This window comes from Gadus chalcogrammus, chromosome 8, assembly GCF_026213295.1.
Source record: "Gadus chalcogrammus isolate NIFS_2021 chromosome 8, NIFS_Gcha_1.0, whole genome shotgun sequence".
NCBI lineage: Eukaryota > Metazoa > Chordata > Actinopteri > Gadiformes > Gadidae > Gadus > Gadus chalcogrammus.
In genome coordinates, this window is record NC_079419.1 from 1,187,654 (window position 1) to 1,215,022 (window position 27,369).

Consider the following 27,369-nt stretch of genomic DNA (forward strand, 5'->3'; position numbering starts at 1 on the left):
GACGAAGAGAGAGAGAGAGAGAGAGAGAGGAGAGAGAGAGAGAGAGAGGAGAGAGTGAGAGGAGAGAGAGAGAGAGAGAGAGAGAGAGAGAGAGAGAGAGAGAGAGAGAGATGCACACAGAGAGGAAGACGTAGAAAGAGACGATAGACAGTGAAACGGTACAGGGCGGGGGACAGATAGACAGAGAGAGAGAGAGAGAGATAAGGGCAGCGATGGAGGAAGCCGCGGTGCAGGGGGAGAAGATAGAGCCCGTGCCGGAGGTAAAGAGTGACGGGGGGAAGGCGGGCTGGATGAACGAGCGCTCGCTCTCTTCCATTCTAAAACACTCCTGCCTCCTGTGCTGGTCCTCGTCTCCCAGGGATACGGGCGTCGTGGAAACGGATGAAAGGATCCTTGCCAAGACAGCAGAGATCAGAGTAAGACGCCCGCAGCACCTGGCCCTGGTGTGTGCGACTGTTTGTGTGTCGGTCTGCAGCCCGCGTTGTGTGTGCACGCCGGGAATGCTTGCATGGAGTAGGTTGCACTGTCGGTGTTCATGTAGTCGCATGTCGTGTAACATGCACGTAAGAAGCGTGTGTGTGTGTGTGTGTGTAAATGTTATGTGAGTGTGACTGTGGTGGTGCACTGGGAGGTGATGTATGACAGGTGCACCGGCTGAATGTGTGTTACATTTCACATCAGAATCATCATCACATGAAATAAGATAACAAAACATCCCGACGGCTCCTCCCTCCGTCGTGATATGAAAGCAGTAGCTCTTGGGCGAGTGTCGGACGTAGTGTCGGACATTGCTGCAGTATCTCAAAAGGCTCTTGTGTCATGCTATAGACTACATAATAGTACAGGCCTAAGCATTTTAAGGTCAAAAGTATGATAAGGACACCTTAGCTTTGCTGCCGGTAAAGGAAGCCAAACGTGTTTCGTTAAGGCAACACATATAATAAACATAGATATCCTTCAAGATTTAACATTATAATATAGCAAGTTTACAATAATACATTTAATGATGTTAACCTTACAAACAACGATACACAGAAGCTGGTAGCATTAAGGGTGTTCAGTGGGGCAAGGGAGTCACGCATGACAACAGAGTAGCTCATTGTTTACGTACGTTAATGTGGGTTCCTGTGTTTGTTTGCATCCATGTGGTGTTTTAATTATTGTTTATGATTATTACTAATTGTATTATTATTATTATTATTATTATTATTATTTTTAACAAACATGTGCTTCTGATTCATGCTTAATTCTTTAAAAGATTTCTCCTTCTCTTTGCCTTGGTGTATTTGTGTGTGTGTGTGTGTGTGTGTGTGTGTGTGTGTGTGTGTGTGTGTGTGTGTGTGTGTGTGTGTGTGTGTGTGTGTGTGTGTGTGTGTGTGTGTGTGTGTGTGTGTGTGTGTGTTTGTATGTGTGTATGTTTGTGTATGCGTGTATGTATGTGTGTATGTATGTGTGTTGTATGTGTGTATGTGTGTGTGTGTGTGTGCGTGTATGTGTGTGTATGTGTGTGTGTCCATGCGTGTGTGTGTGTGTGTGTATGTGTGTGTCCATGCGTGTGTGTGTGTGCGTGTATGTGTGTGTGCATGTGTGTGCATGTGTGTGCGTGCGTGTGCGTGTGCCTGTGTGCGTGTGTGCCTTTGTCCATGTGTGTGTGAGTGTGTAGGAGCTAGAGAATGCAGTGGCGCTGGAGAGCCTGGAGCTGCAGGAGCAGCAGCAGGACGTCCGGGACTTGGAGGAGACCCTGCTGAAGCTGGACCAGCACAAGGAGAAGCTGCAGCTGCAGATCAAGAGCACCAGGCAGCTATGTGTGGAGGAGAGTCAGAAGGTATTCCACCGTCTACGGGCTAGCTCTCCAACGTCACAGCAAAGTTTCAGTTTATTTCTAATGCTAGTACATTAGAAATAAACAAGCATTTCTAATGTGCTAGCACTCTAACATGCACTAGCACTTTACTGTGCACTGCACTTAAAGGTGTACACTAGCACTGTACTTTTGGCTACTTTGACTTTTGACTATGTACCTTCTGTCTATGTTGGATGTTCTACTGTCTTTATGCATTGTTGTCTCTTTATGTTCCATGTTTGTCTATGCAGCAGTTTGTCTATAACATGTCTCCAAACCAAATTTCTAAACCGAATAAATGAACTTGACTTGAACCACCAACACACCATGAAACTGAGAAAGGTCGCTTGCAAACAAATCCCTGTTTCCCTGTTCTTACCAACTGACTAAACTACAGGGAATGCATCATGGGTATAATAACTGATATCTTCTAGTCCATCACCAGATTCAGTTATTCCAGAGGGTATTAAAAATGATATCTTCATTCTGAAGAATTTATTTATTACTGAGGGTTTAATAACTGATATCTTCCTTCTCAAGATTGCTTCCTTGATAATGCATTTTTTCGAGGGACCATAAAAGACACAATAAATCCTAAAAAAAACAAAACATTAGTGTCAAAGGAAGCCAGCACCCTCCTTCTCCCAACCCTCCCCCATCCAGGAACCACGACAGGACAACAACAACTTACTGACACCCCCTCATTTCTCCTTCTGTCTCCCCCTTCTCTCCTCCTCCTCCTCCCTTCCTCCCCCTCCCCTCCCTCCCCCTCCCTCCCCCTCCCTCTCCCCTCCTCCCTCCCTCTCCCCCCTCCTCCTCCTCCCCCCTCCTCCCTCCTCCTCCCTCCCTCTCCCCCTCCCTCCTCCTCCCTCCTCCTCCTCCCTCTCCCCCCTCCTCCTCCCTCTCCCCCTCCCTCCTCCTCCTCCCTCTCCTCCCTCCTCCTCCCCTTCCCCCCCTCCCTCCCCTCCCTCCCCCTCCCCCTCTCCCCTCCCCCCTCCTCCCCCCCCCTCCTCCCCCTCCTCCCCCCCCTCCCTCTCCCACCTCCCTCCTCCTCCCCCCTCCCTCCCCTCCCCCCCTCCCCTCCTCCTCCTCCCCCCTCCCTCCCCTCCCTCCCCTCCCTCCTCCTCCCCCCTCCCACCTCCTCCCCCCTCCCTCCTCCCTCCTCTCTCCCCCTCCTCCCCCCTCCTCCTCCCCCCCTCCTCCCCCTCCTCCCCCCCTCCCTCGACCCCTCCCTCCTCCTCACCCCTCCCTCCCCTCCCCCCTCCCTCCTCCTCCCCCCTCCCCCCTCCCCCCCCTCCCCCTCCCTCCTCCCCCCTCCCCCCCCCCCCCCCTCCTCCCCCTCCTCTCCAGATCCTGTCCCTGCAGGCTGAGGAGAGTAAGAAGGAGGGCCAGGTGGAGGAGTACGAGCGCGAGCTGGCGCGCGCCCGCTGGAGGCTGAAGAAGCTGCGGGAGGAGGTGAAGAACGCCAAGCGGCGGGCGGAGGAGGCGGGCCAGAGGAACAACCCGCTGCAGGACTCCATCCGCCAGTCCTACGAGGAGATCCTGCAGGTGGGGCCACAGGCGTCCTCGTACTGGTCTGAATAATGATGAACACTGGTTCACCGAATGGGAGGTGGAGGGCTGCTTTAGTGTGTACTGCACGTCAACACTCCCAAAATAAACAAGGCAACACTTTTTGCTGGGATTTATTTGATTTGATTTTTATTTTATTTTTATTTGTCACAATATCCCGAGTTTGAGATCTCCATCATGGGATATTGCCCAATATCCTGAGATAGCGAACCAATCAAATAGCGCCATCTTAGGAGGTTCACGTGTCGCATATGCTAATTGTATTGATAAAGCAAGTACTCAAACACATTGGACCTACAATACAATACAGTGGAGTAGAGTAAAATCCAATATATTTTTTAATCTGAACATGTATATGGTTATATGTTAACCGTGTGTGTGTTTGTGTGTGTGTGCGGCTGTTGGTGTGTGTTTGTGTGTGTGTGTGTGTGTTGAGTTGCCCGGCTTACACATCCATATGCAAATGTAATGAAGCCATGCAATATAAAAAACGTAACATAAGCGCGTGACGGTATGCTAAAAACGATAACTGAATTATGTGTTATGGCATTGGACAAAGGAAACAGAATATATGTATATATATTTCATATAATGCGCAAAAGTATGCATCAGTACGACTGTAAAGCCAGGTCGGTGACTGGGTCCTGTGTCGGCCGGCAGGAGGAGAGTGCTCTGTGCTCTCTGTCGGGAGGAGCTGCCACTCCGGACAGCCAGCTGGACGAGTCCACGTCGCCCGCCGACACCACCGAAGACGACCCCCTCCCGCTGAGGCCCTGGGGCCGCAGCCAATCACTGCCGGCGTACGCTGACTTCATCATGGTACGCCGCGCACGGGAGGACGGAGCCAACGCCTCCGCCACCCGGCAGAACGAGAGGCTCCGAGAGACTCCCAAACCTAAACCTCGTTCCCTATAACTGCTGAACGAAAGTTGGATGTGTTGTCGATGCGATTGCAGTTCCTCTGTTTACATTACAAAAGGTTCTTTCAGATTGCGTCTGCTTAGCTGGCGTCTGACCGTATGAGCACACAGGTAGATGCTGAAACAGGAGTCCGGTCGGGAGCAACTCTATCAAGGCTAAGGTTCTGCTGAATGGCTCCTTTCAGCGCAGTGGGGGAGTGCAGGGCAGAACAGAAGTACGGTAGAGGTCAAACTCAAAGTGCTTGGACCAAAGAATAGAAGATGTATTTCGAGGCTCACATTTTCTTGGTCTTGCAGTTATGATGAACTAATTTTAGAACAGGAGAGTGTTGTGAACGGTGTATTTCTTAGTCATTGGGCAGTGCCAGCTGCCCTGGCGATAGCGCTTGTTGTTCTGAAAAATGGTTTTTCGCGAAACTTTTATGCCAAGCTCACACGACACGACAAAGGACAAACTGTCTGTGGAGATTTCTGTGTTTTATAGTCGTGTAGAATACGTGTTAGGCCCCGGGGCAATTCTCTGTCCTACCTAGACTGGCTAGTGTGTGCTGTACTGCGGTATTCACCACTACGGTCATTTGACAGTCGCTAGATGTAAGCTTCTCTCCTCGCGTTTGAATTTGCTAGTCCTGTAGTGTGAGCTCGGAATGAAAGAGAGTTGCAGCAGATAGCCACACGGTTCCTTCATGATTTAAATAATGACATGTTGTTCCCTCTAATTGTCCTCTCACATCTCGCTGTGTGTTTCTGTCCGTCCCTCAATCTATCAGAGGACCAGCAGTTCTTCCTTCAATAACAACCTGACAGGGACCAGAGAGGAAGTGGCTGAGAGTTCTCTGGAGGCCCCAAAGGTAACCGTGGTCGCATTTTAACCCATTTAACAACCTTCAATCATGTATAAAACATTAGATCCTAACACGAATGTGGCCACTCTTTTACAACGCATTTATTTTGACCAAAATAAGATAATATTGAATAATTAAATAATTATGTACCAGTAGGCAATATTATACTATGTAATCATTTATTAATTATTTAATATGCTAACTATATGCTATTCAAGTCCAACCCTATTAATAGTCATATATGTACATATTTGAATTATGCATCTTATTAATATTTCATACCTACTCTTAATTGTATATTATTGAACCTTGAAAAAATAAATTAAAAAAAGACATGATTTCACACAGTCTTCTTGAAATTACAATGTAATGAACGGCAGTAAATACACTAGTCGTTCATATGCACCCCTTAAGACATATGAAATGTATATATCTCGTAAGTCTTAAAAAAGAATAGCAAACTGATAGAAATTCTTCTTCACATCCATCTTCTGATCGCCCGTCCCATGCAGACGGAGGGAGCTGAGGGCGGGCCTGAACCGACCCAGAGGAGCACGGACGCGGAGAGGAAGACTGACAACGAGGAGGAAGCGCTGACAGCCAGCGCCGACCCCGTGGACCAACTGGACTTCTACAAACCCGACCCCTTCGTTCACGGTCAGGCCGAAGGTACGTCTCAAGCTCCCCACATTGAACCCGACCCTCTCAGATACACAGGGGCCTTATGGTAGGGCAGCACATTAATGCACGTTGGCATTTAGGCCGTTTTTGATTTCACAGTTGAACAAGCAATGTCATTGAAGGTCGCATTTAAGCAGAGTACTGGAATTTGCTTTTGTGACTTCAGCATTTCAAAAATACTTACACAAGCAACTTATTTTGTTCCATGAAATTATTATTTTACAATGAACTTCAGATTGATCAGATATTCCCTCACTTCCAGATGATCTTTTCAATGAAGATTTGTTCCCAAAGACGGATTCCTCAGGTAAGTAGGTTATATGAACAGTCAACCATAAAGGTGCGTGGGGATGACCATACCTCAATAGATCCCTTTCACAGCTTAAAAATCCCACTGCAATACACAACCAGCAGTTACGCAACAGATATATTCCAGTGTATCTCATGAAAGACAGTCAGGTCCAAACCGCATTAACAGGATGGTCCTGGTGGTTCACTGGGTAGAGCGTGTACCGTTAAGGCCCAGTCCTTACCGCAGTGACCCGGGTTCGATTCCTGCAAGTGTTCCTTTGCTGCATGCTTTCCCCTCTCTCTCACATTCATTCCAGTCTTACTCAGTCAAAAGGACAAAACCTTCTAAAATAAATCTTTAAAAACAAAAACATACATTTTTCCCGCTTCCTTTCCCGCTAGACGTCTTCGCCTCAGACCCCTTCAAAGGCACCGACCCGTTCGCGGCGGACATCTTGTTCCCGCCGGGATCAGACGAGGCGGCGGCGGCGGCGGTTGCCAACGACGACGCCGACACCAGCCTGTCGTGCGTCGAGCACAAAGCGTCCACGGGGACCCAGTGCTTCGAGTCCGAGTTCCCGGACGAGGACAGCGACATCGAGATCAGCTACAGCCGCGAGGACCTGGACGCCGTCGCCATGGCGGCGGACGCCACGGACCGGGCGGGGGCGCCGGCCGAGCCGCGGGGGTTCAAACCCATCCAGTCCTCCTCCGAGGACCTGGGGCTGGACGCGGCGTCCCGGGGCTGGCGGTCCCAGGGACAGTACTCGGTGGAGTCGGACCCCAACGGCTACGAGCTGGACCTGGCCGCCGTCTCCCCCCCCTCGGACATCGAGGAGCTCAGCCTGGCCTCCCTGACCGGGGACGCGGCCGGCGGGAAGAACAACACCGCGGCGGTCAAAGGTCAACTTGGAATTAATGAAACCTTTGTATATAAGTGTTTGATGATCCAGCCCCTCCCGCCCACCATAGTATGTTGTACGTTCTGGCACTTAATGTACGCACTTAATGTACGCACTTAATGGACGCACTTACTTATTCGTAGTACTTAATTGTGTAGCATCTGCAGTAGCTGCTATCACTGCTGTACACGGGGAATGGGTTAGCCTAGCGATTGTTAGTACTTGCACTTGGTTCTATGAACATCTTTACTGTACCGACAGCCATATATTGCTTCACTTCTTATGACAAATATACTTATTGTAAGTTGCTTTGGATAAAAGCGTCTGCTAAATGCCCTAAATGTAAATGTAAATGATGAAGCCAATACCCATGTCCAGTGTTTTTATTAATGAACACTACAGGTATTTGTTAATTACAGATAATGCTCTGTATTGGACAATACCACCAACAGAAAGAACCAGTGTTAAGAGCCATTGCAGACATATAAGATATATAAGTCATTTCAATAAGGTTATTTTTGATGTTATTTGCTAAACGACTGCAATTTACCTGTTTTAAGGAGTCTATCTCTGGTGGAGGTGAATTGTTTTGTTCATTCGGAACAATTTGTTTTACTGTTGGCTATGGTTTCTATGACATTAACGTCATTCCACATCAACGTCAACCAGCAATTTAAAATGTGTTGATGACAGTAGATAGACAGATAAGGAGTGTTAGATAGATGAAAGAAACCCGGCAGTCCCTGAGTCTTGTTGGCTGCCACTCTCGTGCTGGTGTCAGAGAGGTAGAAAGAGCAGCACATTCAAAATAGAGAGGGCTTAGACTGCTCTGGCGTTGAACCCTGGCCCTGCTTCATGTGCTGCGTCCCCTGGAGGTCTAATCTAGCCCTGTCTTCTTCTTGTAGGTCTGAGTTCCGATTCGGCTCAATATCCCCCTGAGCCGGCGCCCTCTGGTGCCGTACCTGACGCAATCAAGACCGCATCCGACATGACTCAGCTTGTCATCACAGAGCAGCCCCTTCCCTGTGAGGTCACTTCCTGCCTAGAAGCACAGCCCCTTGAGTCAGAAACGGACAACAGCTTCGAGGTAGAACCCCAACTAACACTGGCTCACCACGACTCAGTCGATGCTCCAAATCCCTCGACGCAGATCACCTCAGAGATGAATGAGTGCAGTTTCGAGATGAGCTACCCCTCCACCCACTCCTCCTTCGACCCGTACGGGTTCAAACTGAGTCCGGAACATTCCACTCACAGCCTTCTGGATCCTGACGATGAGGAAGATCTCAGCCCAGAATCGAATGATCCTGATTTGGCCTTTGACCCAGAACCCACCTCGTCTCAGCTCAACTTTGATCGCTATGGGTTTGACCTCAGCGCCTCCCGGGTAGCCAGTGAGGATGTGGTTGACCCCTATGGCTTTAAGCTGAGCCAGGAGGAGGAGAACCAGGAAGTACTTGAGGTGTGTAGCCATGACGACCAGGAGGAGGTGGAACTTTGTAGCTTTACCAACGAGGAGCTAGTAGAACCTTATAGTAACCAGGAAGTTGTGGATCCATTCGCCCAGGACAACCAGGAAGTGCTTGAACCATGCAACCAAAACAATCAGGAAATGCTGGATTTCTGTAGCAATGGAAATCAGGAGATTTTGGAACCAAGTATGTCCGATACCAAGAATGTTCTGGACTTGTTCAGCATTGAGAACCAGGAGTTGGTTGACCTGTCTAGTCCTCTTAACCAGGAAGTGCTGGAACCCTTCTGCGATGACAACCAGGAACCAATGGAATCTCATGACAAAGATGAACAAGAACTACCACAGCAATGTAACCAGGAAGTAGTAGAAACAAGTATCAACAACAAGGAACCACGGGCTCCTTCCTATTATGAAAACCAGGAGGTTCTGGACTTCTGTGGCCAAGACAACCAGGAACTCCAAGGATTCAGTAGAAACCAGGAACTGCAAGATTACAGAAGCCATGATAACCAGGAGGTGCTGGACTTTCTAAGTAATCAGGCTTTACCGGAGGCTAACAATAACCACCACTGTGAGCAAGACTCAGAGATGTACTTCAATCCAGACACAGACACACAGTCCAACATCTCCAACAGCGTTAACCCTGCAAACAGCTCCTCCGGTTTTCCGGCATCAGAGGTCTCCAACGGCCCCGAGGCCATGCACCTGGAGGGTCTGGAGCTCGGTAACACGACTGGCAGTACCAACAACTGCAACACTTACAAAGATGAGCTCCTCAGCATGTCAGTAGACCAAGAGCAAGCCACGAGTAACATGTCCACCAACAGCGACCCTGCCACATTTAATGTTTCTTCGGGCCAAAATTTGTTACAAGGCGACTTAGGGTCCGTGTTTAGTGCCGGAGGCTACATCGGCTGTGATGACGTAGCTGATGACCTGGAGCCCCTTCCCCACAGACAGGGAAACCCTGTAGCAGAGCCAGTGGAACCAATGGAACCAGTGCGGCCAGTGCAACCAGTGCGGCCAGTGCAACCAGTGCGACCAGTGCGACCAATGAGGCCTCCTCGTCCTTCGCTCTTGGTAAGTGGCAGTAATACACACAGGGTAGACATGTGCTCTCCAAACTAAGTTGTCTTTGGTATCAAACTGCCATATTCTACTATGTCTGCGCTTATGCTTGACAGGCTTACCTCAGGAAAAACTCACGCTACATAATCCATAATCCACGCTACAGTTCACTTACAGATAAAACCATAACGATAAGATTAGGTGCTACTCGATGATCACAGATGAGAATCTGTGAACATAGATCTTGAAATCATTTTTATTTTTATTTAACTTTAGTCCAGTTTTATCAGGAACAAAACAATCTGTGGGCATACAATATGCCTTGGTTTTCAGAAAATGTCATTTTTTTGCTTCCCCAGGCCAAGGAAAAGGCTCAGTCGCAGACTCAGGGCGTAGACCTAAAGTGACCTGACCACTGGCCTACGAGTGTCAACCACCTGACCAACACAGCTGCCGTTTATCATAGCGTAAGTCACCACGGGTGGCAGGGGGAAGACAAGAATCGAGGGAAACCTGCGGAGGGTACAATTGAGAAAGGTCTTGTAATATAAAATTGGGGGGAACAAAAAGATATTTAAACAGAAGGCTATTGATATTTTTGCGATTTATGGTGTAACGGTTAAATTACCAAAAAAAGATAGCAGAAGAGACAAAAGATTTTACACAGCTATTATTTCATAGGACAGCACTAATCACAATGAACATGTATTTATTTATTAACTTTTTTTTCTGTATTTAATTATTTATTTATTGATCTACTCCTTTTTTGAAAAACAGCAACTCTGCTGAACATTCCCAGAATTGAGATAAGGAAACAAAGAAGGAAAGACATCTTTAGCATACTGGTTAGGCCTACTGTATATGTCCCACGAAAAGAAAGGCTAAATAAGTCCTAAAAAGTATAATTTTTTATTTATGTTATTTATGTACCTTGCTGCTAACACACTGTAATGAGACTGAAGTTATTTTTTGAAAAAAAAGCTTATCAATTTCCAATGGGGATTTTTTTAGGTGCTGGTGCCATGTAAGTAGACTGTGTCAAAGGTAACATGTATATAAATATAATATAATCTACTCTAAAGAAGTAGTCTATTGTGGTTATGATAATTATATAGTTAACAATAAGTAGTTATAGCGTGTTAGGTCAGTGCCATAGAGAGAGTTTGTTATCAGGATGTACAGCAAGCATCATGTTTCTGGATTTGTGAGATGTAAAGTAACGATAACTGGCATGCACGGTTTCCTCCCTGGAAAGGCCCCGCATTCTAAACATCATGTTGCCGTGTGAATCGCCTGTCGGCCTGAGAAAGGTTGAGGGAATGTTACTAAGCTAATATGGCTGCCACTGAACACCTGGAATGCCCAAACTCTGCCTATTGAAGGCTCTGGGTTTGATGACAAATGTAGCTAGTTCTATTCTGTTGACATGTCAACAAACTGTATATCTAACTGCATGAACACCTTTAATTTCCTTTTTAAAGGGCCCCAGAAAAGAAAAACTAAAGTTTTGACGCAAGTAACAAAATTTGCCCTCTCCGCAACTTTCAACAAATGTGTGGTGTAGTAATGACAAGATGCAATCATTTCTGTATTGTTGTATGCTAATTTGTCTGATCTTGTGGCCTACCCAATAATGCCATTTTATCAAGGACATGTCTTTTAAATTGTGTCATACACAAAACAATTACTGCCTGGTAAAAGACGAAAATGCACACAAAAAACCCTTCTAACTTTTTATTTGTCCCTAATTCCCAGTAAAAAGGGGAAGAGGACCTTCTAAAGACAACATGTCACCAGTCTTTTATGCTGTTTACAAATATATTCAAATACACACTACCGTTAGAACGTCTGTACTACCAAACCTTACCAACCTTAACTTTACCCAGCATCATACAACAGCAGTTATTGAAGACAGAATTCAGTGGATGAGTTTCAGTTCATGCCTACCTCACACACCCTCTCTGGTCTCGAACATAACAACACTGTGAAAATTGCAAGTTAAACATATTCAAAATGCAAATCAAAAAAATAAATGCAAGTTAATGTAAACACTGTACCCTTAACAACATATGCTGGTTGTCTAAACAGGGAAATGAGATACAATTGTGATATCATTATTTAAGAAATTAAAATGTTTTTTTGCACGCATTTTAATTGTTTCGGTTTTATAATTTTTTTAAACCTAAAAAACCAAGGTATAGTAAGACAAGGTTACTCAAGATTCATACAGTCCAGTAGGCCTATGTAGTGATGAAAGGGTAGTTTTGAGCTCTTACTGGAAAATATGGTTTTGTTATTTCATTATCTCATTCAAATTAGTTATGAATGAGTGTCCTCACATTTATTCCGTAGACAAGACTACTAATGTAATTTCATTTTGATCAATCCATTTCCATTTGTTTTTCTAAATTTTAAATGGGCGTGGTGGGGCCATCATCGAAGCCCAATCATAAATAAGAAAGTATTTCATACACATCACAAGTAAAACTTCAATTAAAAAATATATATTTGGGTTGAACTTGCTAATTGGGAAGTAGATTGACATAAAAGGGGTCCGTTAGCTAATTGGAGGTTTTTGACCAGACCTGTATAACTATGACTATCTCCTATAATTCTATCCTCCATAACGCTTTTCAAAACAAAAAAACTGATTTTAACCTCCATCTCACGTGCATATATTTTTCATATCATATGTAGTACATCCAATACAAACACATAACATATTTGTATCAGTGTGTCCATTAATCTAATGGAAAACATTGCTTAGTGGTAATATTTCCATGCATTACAACATAAAGTCACATACCCGGTGTGGTTGAAGTCCTTCTATATTATTTGTTTCCAGTGATAGATGGCTAATTGATGCTGGTAGGCAAAGGTCATTAAGGGTCATTCAGTCATGTCATTTCAATTTATGACTGCAAAGTGGATCAGTTAAACGACAGTGCTTGTTATAGTTTACCAGTAGCCTACTAGTTACCGACAATACACACATTCACAGAAAAAGGCGTGAATGGCGTCATTTCACTTCTTAGATCTGATAAACATGTGATATTCTTTCCTGTCTATTCTTTATTTATTTGTTTCGTCATGTTGAATTGGTTATCAGGTCATGTGAACTCTACTCTCTACATTGAAAGTAGCTTTACACAAAAGAAAAGTGAAAAGTGGCAATGTCGGCAAAACATATAAAAATGTGAAGCGTAAGCCAATATTAAAAGAAAAACCAGCCTTGAATTTTCCATAGCATAATTGTGTTTCCTTTGTTTGAAAACCGAGGCAAGCATGTGATGGTTCAGTCGCCGATGTAACACAAGCTAACAGACAACAGCATCCTGTAACACAAGCTAACAGACAACAGCATCCAGTAACACAAGCTAACAGACAACAGCATCCAGACAGCATTTCCTTTGGGTAAAGATATTGTGATCCTACTGTTTGGGAAATGTCCAAAGTTTAACAATGTCAACTCACAACATTTTTACTATTCTTCCATTTGTTAATTTGGGCAATGTGTGTGTGCGCGAGTGTGAGTGTGTGCCCATGCATGTGTGTGTGTGTGTGTGTGTGTGTGTGTGTGTGTGTGTGTGTGTGTGTGTGTGTGTGTGTGTGTGTGTGTGTGTGTGTGTGTGTGTGTGTGTGTGTGTGTGTGTGTGTGTGTGTCTTCTATGATTCAGGTGTATGCACTTTAAAAGCCATGGCCGGGTAAAGTAATAACAACAATAACAGTTTTTTTTTGGCGTGTGTTGCCACGGTAACTACATGGATTGGTGTAACAATACTAACTTTGTGTGTGATGCTGTATGTGTAGTTGTCCAAATGTGTTGTTCTGTGTTGGAACAATAAAAAAATAAAACAGACACATGATTTAAACAATTTGCACATCATTTGATTAGTACTACATTTTACGACCAATAGGGGTCCTGGAATGGGGGGAAAGGAACTTTGGCTTGGACCCTCTGAAATACATGAACCACGACATGCAGGAGAAAGGGATTGTTGCCGGCGATTGTCTCCCGCTTGAGTCCCGCTGCCCGTTGCCAAGGGACCACCGCCTCGGCGCTGCCCGCTGCCCGTTGCCAAGGGACCACCGCCTCGGCGCTGCCCGCTGCAGGAGGCGGTGGTCCCTTCCTCCTCCGTATCGCGGTTCAGTCTACTTCAGATTGATGTGGACGTGGAAGAACCAGAGACGTCGGAGAACCCCACGCAGTCGTTTGAGATTCATAATATCGTCCGGAGGCGCACACAGCTTTTGGCCGTGATAATATGTATTATATGATATAGATATCTACGTATAATATGATATTATTTAGATATAGAGCTCCAGGACTCCCGACGGAGCACCCGGAGTGTTCTAGAATATTTACAGAACTCGGCCAAAGGCTGTGTGCGCCTGGCCATTGCGATACATCCACTGTTAACAGAGCTCATGGTACCGTGGCTGCAAGCTGCTCAGGGCCACACCCCCACCCTCCTCCTTGACCCGCCTCTCTCCTCCTCATTTGCATTAAAGCTACAGACACCGAAACGGCGCGTTTTCGGGAAAGTGTGTTCAATTTGAGACTGGCTCGGAGTGGCTGTAATTCTGCATCACGGGGGAATTTCGGGGACGTCTTCAAATACTCTGTTAGGGGCCCACCAATATCTATATTGAAGCATCCATAAAGTAGCATGCCATGGGACCTTTAAGCTATTTGAATCATTCGTTTACCTTTCGTTTACGAGTAGTGAAGCTATTTGAATCATTCCTTTACCAGTAGTGAAGCTTTTTGAATCATTCGTTCACCAGTAGTTAAGCTTTTTGAATCATTCGTTCACCAGTAGTTAAGCTTTTTGAACCATTCGTTCACCATTAGTTAAGCTTTTTGAATCTTTCGTTCACCAGTAGTTAAGCTTTTTGAACCATTCATTTACCATTCATTTACCAGTAATGACGTTTTTTTAACCATTCGTTTACCAGAAGTGAAGCTTTTTGATTCATTCGTTCACCAGTAGTTAAGGTTTTTAAACCATAATACAGTATCCCTAGTTGGTTTAACAGTAACTCCTCAGTAGTTACTGAATGACTGTCACTTAGGGCCCCAGTTAGGGCCCTGGTCGATCATCATTCGTTACTCATTTATTCCTCAGTAACTACCCACGTTTTTGTAGCCTGGCTCCGCCTGCCTAAGTACTTCCGCTCAATTTGAATTTCCCTTCAGTACTAGGTCTGGACCTGCTGTATGTAATTTGGTTTTCTGGTGCCGCCACAGCGGCCCCCAATCAGCGAACAGAGGGCGTGTCTGAGAACAATGACGATAAAGTCGTACGCCAGTTTGAGTTGTTGTTGTAGGTCGGTAGTCGATTTACAATGTGCAATTTTTCCCAGATAAATTAAATTCGACGAACAAAACCTGCAGCTGTCGTTGACAGCTGCAGGTGTTTGGTTTGTGTACAACCTGCGCGTGATTCCCGGCGCATGACATACGTCACAACCAAACGTTAGCGATTGGTTATGGCAGATCCAGAGCGGCACTGGGCAGATCCAATAGTTTTAAACTTCAACAGACACCCGCCTTCAAGTGAGTTAACGTTTGTCAATTGATTAGGTCCAGACTCTCTGTACAAATGAAATGAAGTGAAGTACGAGAGTCTGGTAGAACCAGGCTAACATTTTTGCGTACCTTATTGTAAAGTTACCGAATAAAGTGTGTTAATTTGTATTATTGCTTTGCTTATAAAACAGTTCTAGCATAAGAGATAAGTTCATGTCCAATTATGATTATTAGATACAACAATACAAAAATATTTTTTAGGAAACAGGTTTAAGTGCAAGAAAAGCTAAATGTGTTTGAAGCCTGCTCCGCTTAATGTTTGCCGACACACACATACGCATACAGTCGCACAGCCACAAACAAATTCTTAAAAGTGATACATATATATATACTATGTATTTGGGCTTTGTCACGTGACAAATTAATATGTCCCTTGCAAATGACTACATTAATATGGTTATGAATGGTTATGCACAACACTCATTATAAAGATATTCAGTGGAATGTTCTCATCAACAGATGAACAATGTGTACTCATATTTATTATTGCTTTGGAAAATCCTTGCTTATAAAACAGTTCATACATAAAACACAATCTCAAATGTAATAAGGATTATTGGGTACAAAATATAAATATATATACTTAGAAAACAGGGTCAATTGCAAGGCAACATCTGTGTGAGGCCTGCATGGTAATCATTTCTGGACACAGACACACACAAACGAGACAGGAATGATTTGTGAGGTGATGACATCAGATGTAATCTCTTATATATAACTGTGCTCCGTCATTTGACAAATGAATGTGTCCTGTAATTATTAAGTTAGTGACTCTGTGAGCTGTACACACACTCCCTCCCCTGCTGTCTCTCACGAACACACACACACACACACACACACACACACACACACACACACACACACACACACACACACACACACACACACACACGTACACACATACACACACACACACAGAGACACACGCACACACACACAATCACACGCAATCACACACACACACACACACGCAGACACACACACACACACACACGCAATCACACACACACACGCAGACACACACACACACACACACAAATTACACACACACAAAAGCACACACACAGGCACACACACACACACAGACGCACACACACACACAGACACACATAGACACAACTAGACGCACACACACACACACACACACACACACACACACACACACACACACACACACACACACACACACACACACACACACACGGACACCGGTCCTAAGCGGTTCAGAGCATCTGAGCGGTCCTCTGTTGGCGGCGTTGCCGGCGGCGACGGCAGCAGACGACGGAGGTGATGATGATGACGAGGAGCAGGAGGAGGAGCAGACACAGGCCCACCAGCACCTCGACCCTCAGCCCTGCAGGGGGGGGGCAACCACAGCCACGTCACTCACCAATGTCTCCGCGGCAACCACAGCCACGTCACTCACCAATGTCTCCGCGGCAACCACAGCCACGTCACTCACCAATGTCTCCGCGGCAACCACAGCCACGTCACTCACCAATGTCTCCGCGGCAACCACAGCGTTGTGAAGTGAGGCGGGGAATAATCAATAATCAATAACGTGAAGCATTATGTTCCTGTTATTAGTGTCACTCTTGTGAGTCTGGGGATGAACACAAATTAGGAATGGTTTGCGTTTGTTGAAGCGCCACAAACCAAACAACATCCCATGTTCACTGCAGTAGGTACAAGCGAACCTCATTAACTACCCACAATGCTTCTGTCTATCTGTGTGCCGACACCACACAAATGGAGTTACACGAACTCAAGATGTTATGTTTCGCTGTATCAAAGATAAATCGGTCAGAATGGAGCCGGAAGCAGTCTTCACTGTAAAGGGCCTCACACAGACGCAGGCGTAGTCGACTCACCGCAGATATTCTCGCTGTGCGTTTCATTCATTAATAGCCCACGGGTGGTTATGGCATTTCTAGCAATTGACACAATCTTAGCGGTTAAAACTTTCCTAAAGCATCCTTAACATTTAGCTGCGCTATCATGTTGATTGCAGCAGTGTGTGTGTGTGTGTGTGTGTGTATTTGTGTGTGTGTGTGTGTGTGTGTGTGTGTGTGTGTGTGTGTGTGTGTGTGTGTGTGTGTGTGTGTGTGTGTGTGTGTGTGTGTGTGTGTGTGTGTGTGTGTGTGTGTGTGTGTGTGTGTATGTCTGTGTGTGTTTGTGTGTTTATGTGTGTGTGTGTGTTTGTGTGTGTGTGTGTGTGTGCAGGGGTAAAGCACAAAAGTCTGGGCCCTCTTCTGTCCTCTCCTCAGCCTTTCCCTCACCCTCAGAGCTTCACTTCCCTCACTCTCTTCTCCTCCATCATCCTGTATCGCATCTTCTTGCTCACTATCTGCTTCAGGTACAAGCACGACGCATGCAGGGTTGATATTAGACTCTTAACATGCAATAAAACAGGATACTAGATGTTAGTGTTGTTAAAGCTCCTTTCAGTTTTAGGCCCAATCCCATTTCTACCCCTTACCCCTTTCCTTTACCCCTTACCTTTACCCCTTCAAAACAAGGGGGAGGGGTGAGGGGAAGGGGTAAGGGGTAGAGATGGGATTGGGCCTAAGTGCTACATATGATTGCTTGGAATACATTTTCATTCTCACCATTTGAGCTCCCCCCATCCTCAGTAGTAGGAGATGGTGCCACTGCTCCACTCTCTGTGGTGGTTTCTAAAACGAAGGGCCATGTGTTTCATGAAGTTAAGGCCAATTTCCACTGGAAGTGGCACGGACACGTTCCGACAGATGGCTCAAGACGTGCATAATTATAATAAGTATTCATACAATATTATTCACGAGTTATATTCAAACCATATATATTATAATGTACATTATAATATATATATATATACATATATAGGCCCTCCTTATAATCAACCATACACATAACCCATTAAATACGGTAGACCTATGATTTCTAGATGTCATGGCAACGTCCACTTGCGACACTGGACTTGCGAGGCATCGACGCGGACTTTCATTTCTTCTTTGCCACTGATTAGCTATTGATACCATAGATAGACTGTATAATATTACAATACCCTGTGAATTGTATAGGGATCGATGTGAGCTCATGAATATTCATGAGCAAATGCAAACTGATTGGCTGTAGTCGTGTTCTGAGACACGGCAGCGAACCGGCAACTTTCAGAAATAGAAGAGGCAAGTATCGTAAACGAAGTGCCGGTTTGGGGACGGTTCCGTGCCGTGCCGGTGACGTATCCAGTGGAATAGCCTATGTTGACTTTAATGGTTTCTATTATTTTCGGCGAGCGATTCGCTGCCGTGCCGCTTCCGTGCCGATACCAGTGGAAATTGGCCTTTAAGCTTTGCTAGGTATTTGACTTATTTGATAGATATAATGTCACATGACATTGAAGGTATGATGCTTTTTTTTATATAGATATACAATATCATAAATTATACAAAATAATAATAAATAAATTATACTAAATAATACTCCACTCTCTGCGGTTGTTTAAAAAAGGCCATGTGTTTCATGGTATTAGGTATTTGATTGACATGCTAGGTTTTGATATTGATCGATATAATTTACGATATTCAATACAATCATGCACCAAGATGGATTCCTCAATGACTGCATTCAATCTGAACTACTGCTGGAATAAGCCTAAACCATTCTTAAGCCATGTTTCTTAAACCGTTCGTGCTCACTTTACTCAGTCAGGAGTTGCTTTCCCTTTCTCTTTCCTTTCTTTTGTTACTTTTTTTGCAACTCAGATTTCCTGGGAAAGACGTGACTGCAAATGATGCAAATTAGCATTCCAGCATTAACAGTCACTCTCCTCTGTCAATGGCGGAATAAACCATTTGCACCTTCTATAAGGGGTAGCAGTGAGCCTCCACTCATTTTTTTATATGTATTAAGGTCAGTACCTCAAATGTTCTATTTAGCCAGTTTAAAGTTACTTACGACATGAACTACTTTAAATTAAACCACTTTTTATCCCGGTCTTTTCGAGGGACCTATCCCCATCGGGTACCCAGTCCCACTATTCCCCTCACTACGACACCCCTGTGTGTGTGTGTGTGTGTGTGTGTGTGTGTGTGTGTGTGTGTGTGTGTGTGTGTGTGTGTGTGTGTGTGTGTGTGTGTGTGTGTGTGTGTGTGTGTGTGTGTGTGTGTGTGTGTGTGTGTGTGTGTGTGTGTGCGTAAAGGCATATGTGTGTGTGTGTGTGTGTATGTGTGTGTGTGTGTGTGTGTGTGTGTGTATGTGCGTAAATGCATATGTGTGTGTGTGTGTATGTGTGTGTGTAAATGCATGTGTGTGTGTGTGTGTGTGTGTGTGTGTGTGTGTGTGTGTGTGTGTGTGTGTGTGTGTGTGTGTGTGTGTGTGTGTGCACACACCGTTGAGGAAGGGCCCGTGGGCCTTGGAGCACTGCTGCTGGCTCCAGGCCCCCAGATCTGCTCTGCTGAGGACCTTGGCCGCCACGCTGAAGCAGTAGCCCTCGTTGGGCTCCAGACCGCCCACTACAGCCACGTTGCTGTCCACGTCCGTCTCCTTCTGCAGAGGGCCACACACTCACGGTGAACCCCTCACTCTTCACACTCTGTTCACACTCTGTTCACACTCTGTTCACCCTCACTGTTCACACTCTGTTCACACTCTGTTCACACTCACTGTTCACACTCTGTTCACACTCTGTTCACCCTCACTGTTCACACTCTGTTCACACTCTGTTCACCCTCACTGTGAACCCCTCACTGTTCACACTCACGGTGAACCCCTCACTGTTCACACTGACGGTGAACCCCTCACTGTTCACACTCTGTTCACCCTCACTGTTCACACTCTGTTCACACTCTGTCCACACTCACGGTGAACCCCTCACTGTTCCCACTCATGGTGAACCCCTCACTGTTCCCACTCATGGTGAACCCCTCACTGTTCCCACTCATGGTGAACCCCTCACTGTTCACACTCACGGTGAACCCCTCACTGTTCCCACTCATGGTGAACCCCTCACTGTTCACACTCACGGTGAACCCCTCACTGTTCACACTCATGGTGAACCCCTCACTGTTCCCACTCATGGTGAACCCCTCACTGTTCCCACTCATGGTGAACCCCTCACTGTTCACACTCATGGTGAACCCCTCACTGTTCCCACTCATGGTGAACCCCTCACTGTTCACACTCTGTTCACACTCACGGTGAACCCCTCACTGTTCCCACTCATGGTGAACCCCTCACTGTTCACACTCATGGTGAACCCCTCACTGTTCCCACTCATGGTGAACCCCTCACTGTTCCCACTCATGGTGAACCCCTCACTGTTCACACTCATGGTGAACCCCTCACTGTTCCCACTCATGGTGAACCCCTCGCTGTTCCCACTCACGGTGAACCCCTCACTGTTCACACTCACGGTGAACCCCTCACTGTTCACACTCACGGTGAACCCCTCACTGTTCACACTCAGGGTGAACCCCTCACTGGACCCCCTGTTTATGAGTGTGGAATCATTTCCCGGGGAGCATCCATGAAGTGACTTGCAATACATTGTAAATGGAACCTGAAATACTGCATGGAAATAAAGTAGGTGTTACAACATCCGTGTCTGCTTGTATGTGGGCTGATGTATGACAAATAACAATGTTATCCATCTTCTTATTTGATGGAAGGTATCTGAATGTATTTATGGATTTTGTATCAACTAATCTGTTATGTGTTGGACCCCAGGAAGACTAAGCGACTATAGTGTTTTCACCTAATGGGGACCTGTTCAGAAACAATTAACCAAATACTAAAATAACGAATTAGATCACACGACATTCAGACTAATAGCGAAGCATGTTGCTTTTATGTTTGAGTAACTCGATACGGTAATAAAAGAAGAAGACAGCACAATCAAACATCAGACCACACAATGATAGGAAGTCTGAAGAATGAAAGAAGCATGAGCATCAAAACCGTTAAATCATATATAATGATAAGTGGTTCGAAGAATGAAGGAAGTATGACCATAAAAACCCAGTATTTTAGGTTCCCATGGGAAGACTCCCTCCATAGTTGTGGCCATAAATAATCTTCAAACAGTTGAATTTGTTTGAACATCTAAAGTCAGTTGGGTATGATATCCAAGCTAGGGCAGCAGAAATAGGTTCGAAACATTTTATCAACTATGAATCTCAGGCCACTCTACTATTAGTCTGTCTGGGAGGAAAAAGTACAACGACAGTGGCTGCTCGGTATAATATTAACATCTTTATGCGGGACCATAAAACTACTACAAAGCTCTCGTGTCCTCCCCACTATTGCGAAACCCACCCTGAAGACTGAATGCTCGTCCCTCCTACCTCCGCGCCCACTCTTAGGACAGGGAACCGTTTTGCTTTCAGGTGAAGAGTCATGGGAAATGAGGCGGTTTTCTAGTTGGGAGTGTAAGCAAACACAGGGTCTCTCTGATTCATCTGCTGGGAGTGACAGATCAGCCCTGCCCTGTTTTGGACCAACTGCACAGGCCCTGCCAAATCCCTTTAGTTATTTATTGATTTATGGCCACAATGAAAGAATGCATGAAAGATTACATTAAGCGAAACCCCAGAAGGCGTATTAGTACTTTATTTTCCATCTGGGATCAGTAAAGCACCATCTTATATGGTTGTATCTTAAAATAAGATGGACTGATGTGTGTCCACTAAGCTCAACCCCAGATTCGTAAATCAAACATACTCCCTGACTAGATCAGAAGCAAATATTGGAGAATATGTCAACCATATTATCTTTAGTTGTTGTCAGAAGACCATGGTATGTTTCAGTGCCGTGATAAGCAATTTGTGAACGAATTGTGAGGGTTGTGGTACTGTTCAAATAGGACGGAAGAAGGCGCATGAATCGTTTGTTAAAGGATTGTCCATCAGGTTGATATCGTGACATCCTGGCTGTGTCACTCCTTTGCCGCCTGCCATTAATTAACCTAAATTACCAACAGGTTTTTCATTTCCCCATCAGTCCTCCTGTATACATAGCCTGTTGGTTTTCCTCTATTCGGTTTCTACCTTTACTCAATGCTCTGAACTCAACCAGACTTCCTATGGTGTCTGACACAACCCACCAGCACACTCATGTATACATCCTGTTCTACAGGACGTTTATACAATCTTTAGAAACGGTTGTATTCATTCACATTTTACTACCGGTAACCACTAGATTTCACTCTCATCTTTATAGCCATCTAAAGCCTTTTCCAATATATATATACCTGTAAAAAACTGTATTTGTACAAACAAAACATCAACATATATCACGCTGTGAAAGTTGAGAACGGGCAGAAAGAAAAGATAATTAGTAGTTTTCCTCTGATCAATTACTACACATTTTTTGCTATTCCCCTGAAAAAAACCCGGTGCGTTTTCCACGTTGTACGACTGCATCGCCATGTGCACTGAGTGATGGAAATCCCATACGTTGTTTACTTTTGATAACTGAAGCTTTGTTTTACATTCCTGGTATTGTCTATCGCCCATAACTGTTCCTAGTGTTATCTGGTGTTAATCTTCGTGCCTGGGGAAAACCGGTCAGAAGCGAGCAGTGACCCCGGTATACATTCCTCTGCCTGAATGAACACAGCCATCTCTGTCCTTACGGTAAACATTTCCCTGGATTCAGTATTGACAATTGCATTGCAGGAAGGGGATGAAACTCTTTAATAAACTCTGAACTCTGAATTATCTCTGAAACAGTACTCTGGCTCACCCTGCTTGAGAGGAGGCTGTTGTATGCATACATAAAATAAGGTACATTTTCTGCAACTAATTAAGCAATTGCCACAACAACAGGAAATGGTCACGCACGCATCTCTCAGTCTGTGAGGGTGGAGAAAAGATAGTCCATTACCTTTCTGGTGCTTCCGACCTTTTGGTAGCTGACCCTGTAGTTCAGTTGATTGTGGAACACGTCTCTGATGGTGAGCAGACTGCCGTTCTTGTAGAGGGCGGTCAGGGGGTCTGTGATGATGAGGGTCGCAGTGCCGTCTGCCACGCGGGCGTCGAGGCTGAAGGACACGGCTGTGATCAAACCTGGGAGAGAGATAGAGAGAGAAATAGATGGAGTCAAAGATGGATGAACAGAGAAATGGAGAGAGGAGAGGATTATATTGTTCTTCTGTTTTCTGTAAACTTTGGCAATGCAAAATGGGTTTTTGTCTCTGGCTTGGCAGTCGTATTCAAAATAAGTGTGATTTGTTTACAGACACATCTGCCGACATCATGGAACAAGAAAACATATTTGTGCCTAAGATTGTAATCAATTGGAATCAAGTGTTTTATGATTCCTTAGATATAAATATCTGTGCTTAAATGAATGTGTGTGTGCGTGTGTGTGTGCGTGTGTGTGCGTGTGCGTGTGCGTGTGTGTGTGTGTGTGTGTATGTGTGTGTGTGTGTGTGTGTGTGTGTGTGTGTGTGTGTGTATACTTACTTTGTTTATAGGGGGTGAAGTATTCAGAAGTGCCCCACCAATCAGTGGATATTGTTTTCTTCAATCTGGCAGCGTAGGATCTGTTAGTACACAAATAATGTCAGTTCCAAATAACGTGCATATATATATTTTATATATATACATACAAATACCGGTACTGTAAATACACATATATACACATATATACTATACTATAATAGGCCTACTACTATACTACACAAGACTATATCACGCTATACTACACTACATTATGTTACACCACCATACACTACACTAAACTATGCAATACTATACTATACTACACTATACCTTTTTATACAATACTAAACTTTACTATACTGTACTATATGAATTAATACTTTATTCAAGACTTAAAGTTCCATATAAAATACAATACAAATACAAGGTCAACATAGATTAATATACATACAAGCATCGATTAAAATAAATACATGCATCGATTCCATTGTTACTTTCCACAACCCAGAGAAGTACCTTGTATCACTCTGTTTAATGTCAGGGAATGCAAACATTAATTTGTTTTGTGCCTCTAGAAGTCGACACATAAATGTGTACATAAAATTCCTCACCACAGGATGTGGCGTCCATCTTGGAAGCTTAAGGAGGAACCTAAACGCATCATTATATGCTACCTGTAGCTTCTTCAGTTTTGCTGTTCTGTATTTACACCAGAGTTGAGCTGGGTAAAATGTACGGAGTACAGTAGGCTCTGAAGAGACTTACTTTAACATCTTCCGCGGTCTATGGAATTTGCGCGCCGTATTGACCTATGCAAAAAGTTTACATCACTGGCGCTGGACATCATCGTCAGCCCACAGATCATCAGTGATGATGTGACCCAAATACCGAACCTTCTTAACCACATCTTGAGTGCGGTCAGACAGAAAGAATGAGGGAAACTTTTGCTCCTGATCCTCTTATCCTTCTGATCCTCCTTAGTTTTAGGAATCGTAATAACGCTCTTCTTGGAATTGCACTTAATGGCATATTGGACTCTGCAGCTACAGCACACTTTAAGCAGTTGATGAAGCCCGGCACTATATGGAGACATGGTGACCAAATCATCAGCGTGCCTGAGGTGCTTGATAAGACTCTCTCCCACAATACATCCAGTCTACTGTACTACAGTGGGTGGCAGTAGCTCAGGAGGTAGAGCGGGTTGGCTGGTAACCTGAAGGTTGTTGGTTCGATCCCCGGCTCCTCCTAGCTGAGTGTTGCGGTGTCCTTGAGCAAGGCACCTAACCCTGACTGTTAGCTCCCGACGAGCTGGCTGTCGCCTTGCATGGCGGACTCCGCCGTCGGTGTGTGAATGTGTGCGTGAATGCTGAATGTGAGGCAATATTGTAAAGCGCTTTGGGCGGCCAATGGTTAGAAATGTGCTATATAAATGCAGTCCATTTACTATACTATACATTTCCATACAATACTAAAAAAAATGTACTATACTACACTCCACACTCTACACAATATGACACATACCATAGGACCCTATCCTACACTGTACTGATCCACAACACACTCACTTCTCTGGATCAAGGACGTTGGTCAGATCGCACTCCGTCTCTCTGATGTCTAGACAATTAGGTGCAGACAGCCAATCCTTGTCATGCCTGTACAACACACAAGACAACACAGACACACACACAAGAAACACAAGCAGCTATAAGAACACAACCTCACCTTGTTTATCATTGGCATTACCAACCGGCTCAAAAGAACGGGACATGATATGAGGATAAGTCACTGCATCGATGCAAGTTTAGCACTCTGTTTAACGCTCTCTTCTACTGTGTGCCATCTACTGGGCCGTGGTTAAATGTTTGTAGTCTCTGGAGACGGGTCCTACTCAGCGTATTCGACGTCGTAGGACGGGTCGCCGGCCTCAGGCTCCCAGGTCAGCAGGGTTTTAAAGTTGGTGGACGACCAGTGAAGTTTGTCGTGGTTGAATTGTTGGCCTGTGTGACACGCACGGACACAAAGAAGAGAGAAGAACTCCATGTAGTCAAATCCACAGTGAAAGTGTCACACAAACGTATGGTATAGATGGTTTATAAGGATGATATAACATACGATACACAAGCACACACACGGACACACACACACACACGCACACACACACATACAGACACACGCACACACGGACACATACACACACACACACACACACACACACACACACACACACACATACAGACACACGCACACACGGACACATACACACACACACACACACACACATACAGACACACACACACACACACACACACACACACACACACACACACACACACACACACACACACACACACACACCCTTGATTTAACTTTAACTTCAACTTTTGAATGGTCATAGCAGTCAAATGAAAGGAACTATATGGGCAAAGGGTTGATCCTAAGGGAAATTTGGGAAAGGAAAATCCCTTCATACATTAAGCAGAGCCCTAACTTCATAAGGTTGAAACAAACAAACAAGGCTTGATTGTATGCAGTGTCAGCCCACCAGTCAGAACCTTTCCCAAACATGTGGATCTTTTCAACTTGTTCAACATAAGATGGATCACACAATCAAATCTTGTAAGCAAGTAACATAAACAGAAAATGTCTATAGATCGTTTTATATATGTGTGGGTGTGTCGTGTGTGTGTGAGAGAGAGAGAGAGAGAGAGAGAGAGAGAGAGAGAGAGAGAGAGAGAGAGAGAGAGAGAGAGAGAGAGAGAGAGAGAGAGAGAGAGAGAGAGAGAGAGTGTGTGTGTTTACCTGCGGTTGCTACTACCAGTGAAGTCGCGAAGACGACGCCAAAATACTGAAAGTGTTTTAAGAAATCCATATCGCTGTTGCGAAGAAGTTTGATTTTAATTTGGCCAATATACCGGTTCCGTTTTGGCCCTTTGCGTGTTCCGTGTTTGCTTGTTGCTGAGTTTTCTGTTTGCTCCGGATTGGGAGGAGGCTGCTCTTGGTTCGGTACCCAGGTGGTACGGTACCACGTGTTTTCTCCTCGTCATTTGGAAATCGGTGATCCCACCCACTGGACTCCCTTGAGACAGCTACTCTGGAAGTGAGCACAACTCTGTGTCTTCTTGTGCCTCGTCAACTTATTACGTGTTATAACTGTGGTGGAGAATATGACGATTGACGAAGCATACTCACTCATAACTCATAACTCATAACTCAAAAGCGTGCGGTCACTCACGCATGCACGCATGCAATCGCGCGCACACACACACACACACACACACACACACACACACACACACACACACACACACACACACACACACACACACACACACACACACACACACACACACACACACACACACACACACACACACTCTCTCTCTCTCTCTGTCTCTCTCTCTCTCTCTCTCTCTCTCTCTCTCTCTCTCTCTCTCTCTCTCTCTCTCTCTCTCTCTCTCTCTATCTTAACTGCTTTTATTTCAGTCTGCTATATAGTATTTATGTGTTGTTTGTTACATTAGAGATAGAGAGAACAATAGATAGAGCGTTTGGTAGAATAGATCTGAAAGAGGAGAGACAGGAAAGGAGCAGAGGAGAGAGATGAGGCAAGGAAGGGTGAGATGAGGAGAGGAGGCGCGAGAGGATAGGAGAGGAGACAAAGGCTATAGAGAGAGGAGAGGAGAAGAGAGGAGAGGAAGGGAGACATGACGATGGATAATAGACACAGCGTCTCAGTTTAAATCACCCCAGTTT

The 27,369-nt window shown here is 45.0% G+C and overlaps 1 protein-coding gene and 1 long non-coding RNA gene across 3 annotated transcripts; one reads left to right on the forward strand and one right to left on the reverse strand.

The window, feature by feature from the left end:
• The first annotated feature begins 4,113 nt into the window (after positions 1-4,113).
• On the forward strand, positions 4,114-5,771 carry LOC130387656 (uncharacterized). Its single transcript, XR_008896336.1, has 3 exons — positions 4,114-4,234; positions 5,106-5,186; positions 5,693-5,771. It is a non-coding gene; the product is annotated as an uncharacterized LOC130387656 (long non-coding RNA).
• Positions 5,772-15,417: 9,646 nt separating this feature from the next.
• LOC130387636 (tissue factor-like) lies at positions 15,418-26,645 on the reverse strand. Of its 2 annotated transcripts, XM_056596828.1 has the most exons (8): positions 26,416-26,645; positions 25,505-25,613; positions 25,182-25,268; positions 23,638-23,717; positions 23,057-23,238; positions 19,564-19,720; positions 17,800-17,865; positions 15,418-16,544 (listed from the first exon to the last, which is right to left on the reverse strand). In XM_056596828.1, exons 1-8 carry the CDS (start codon positions 26,483-26,485, stop codon positions 16,414-16,416), a joined length of 882 nt encoding a protein of 293 aa, XP_056452803.1. In that variant the 5' UTR covers positions 26,486-26,645; the 3' UTR covers positions 15,418-16,413. The 2 variants fall into 2 exon arrangements, with proteins under 2 accessions (XP_056452803.1, XP_056452804.1); XM_056596829.1 differs by lacking the exon at positions 17,800-17,865 and having other exon boundaries at positions 15,419-16,544; positions 26,416-26,643.
• Positions 26,646-27,369: the final 724 nt, after the last annotated feature.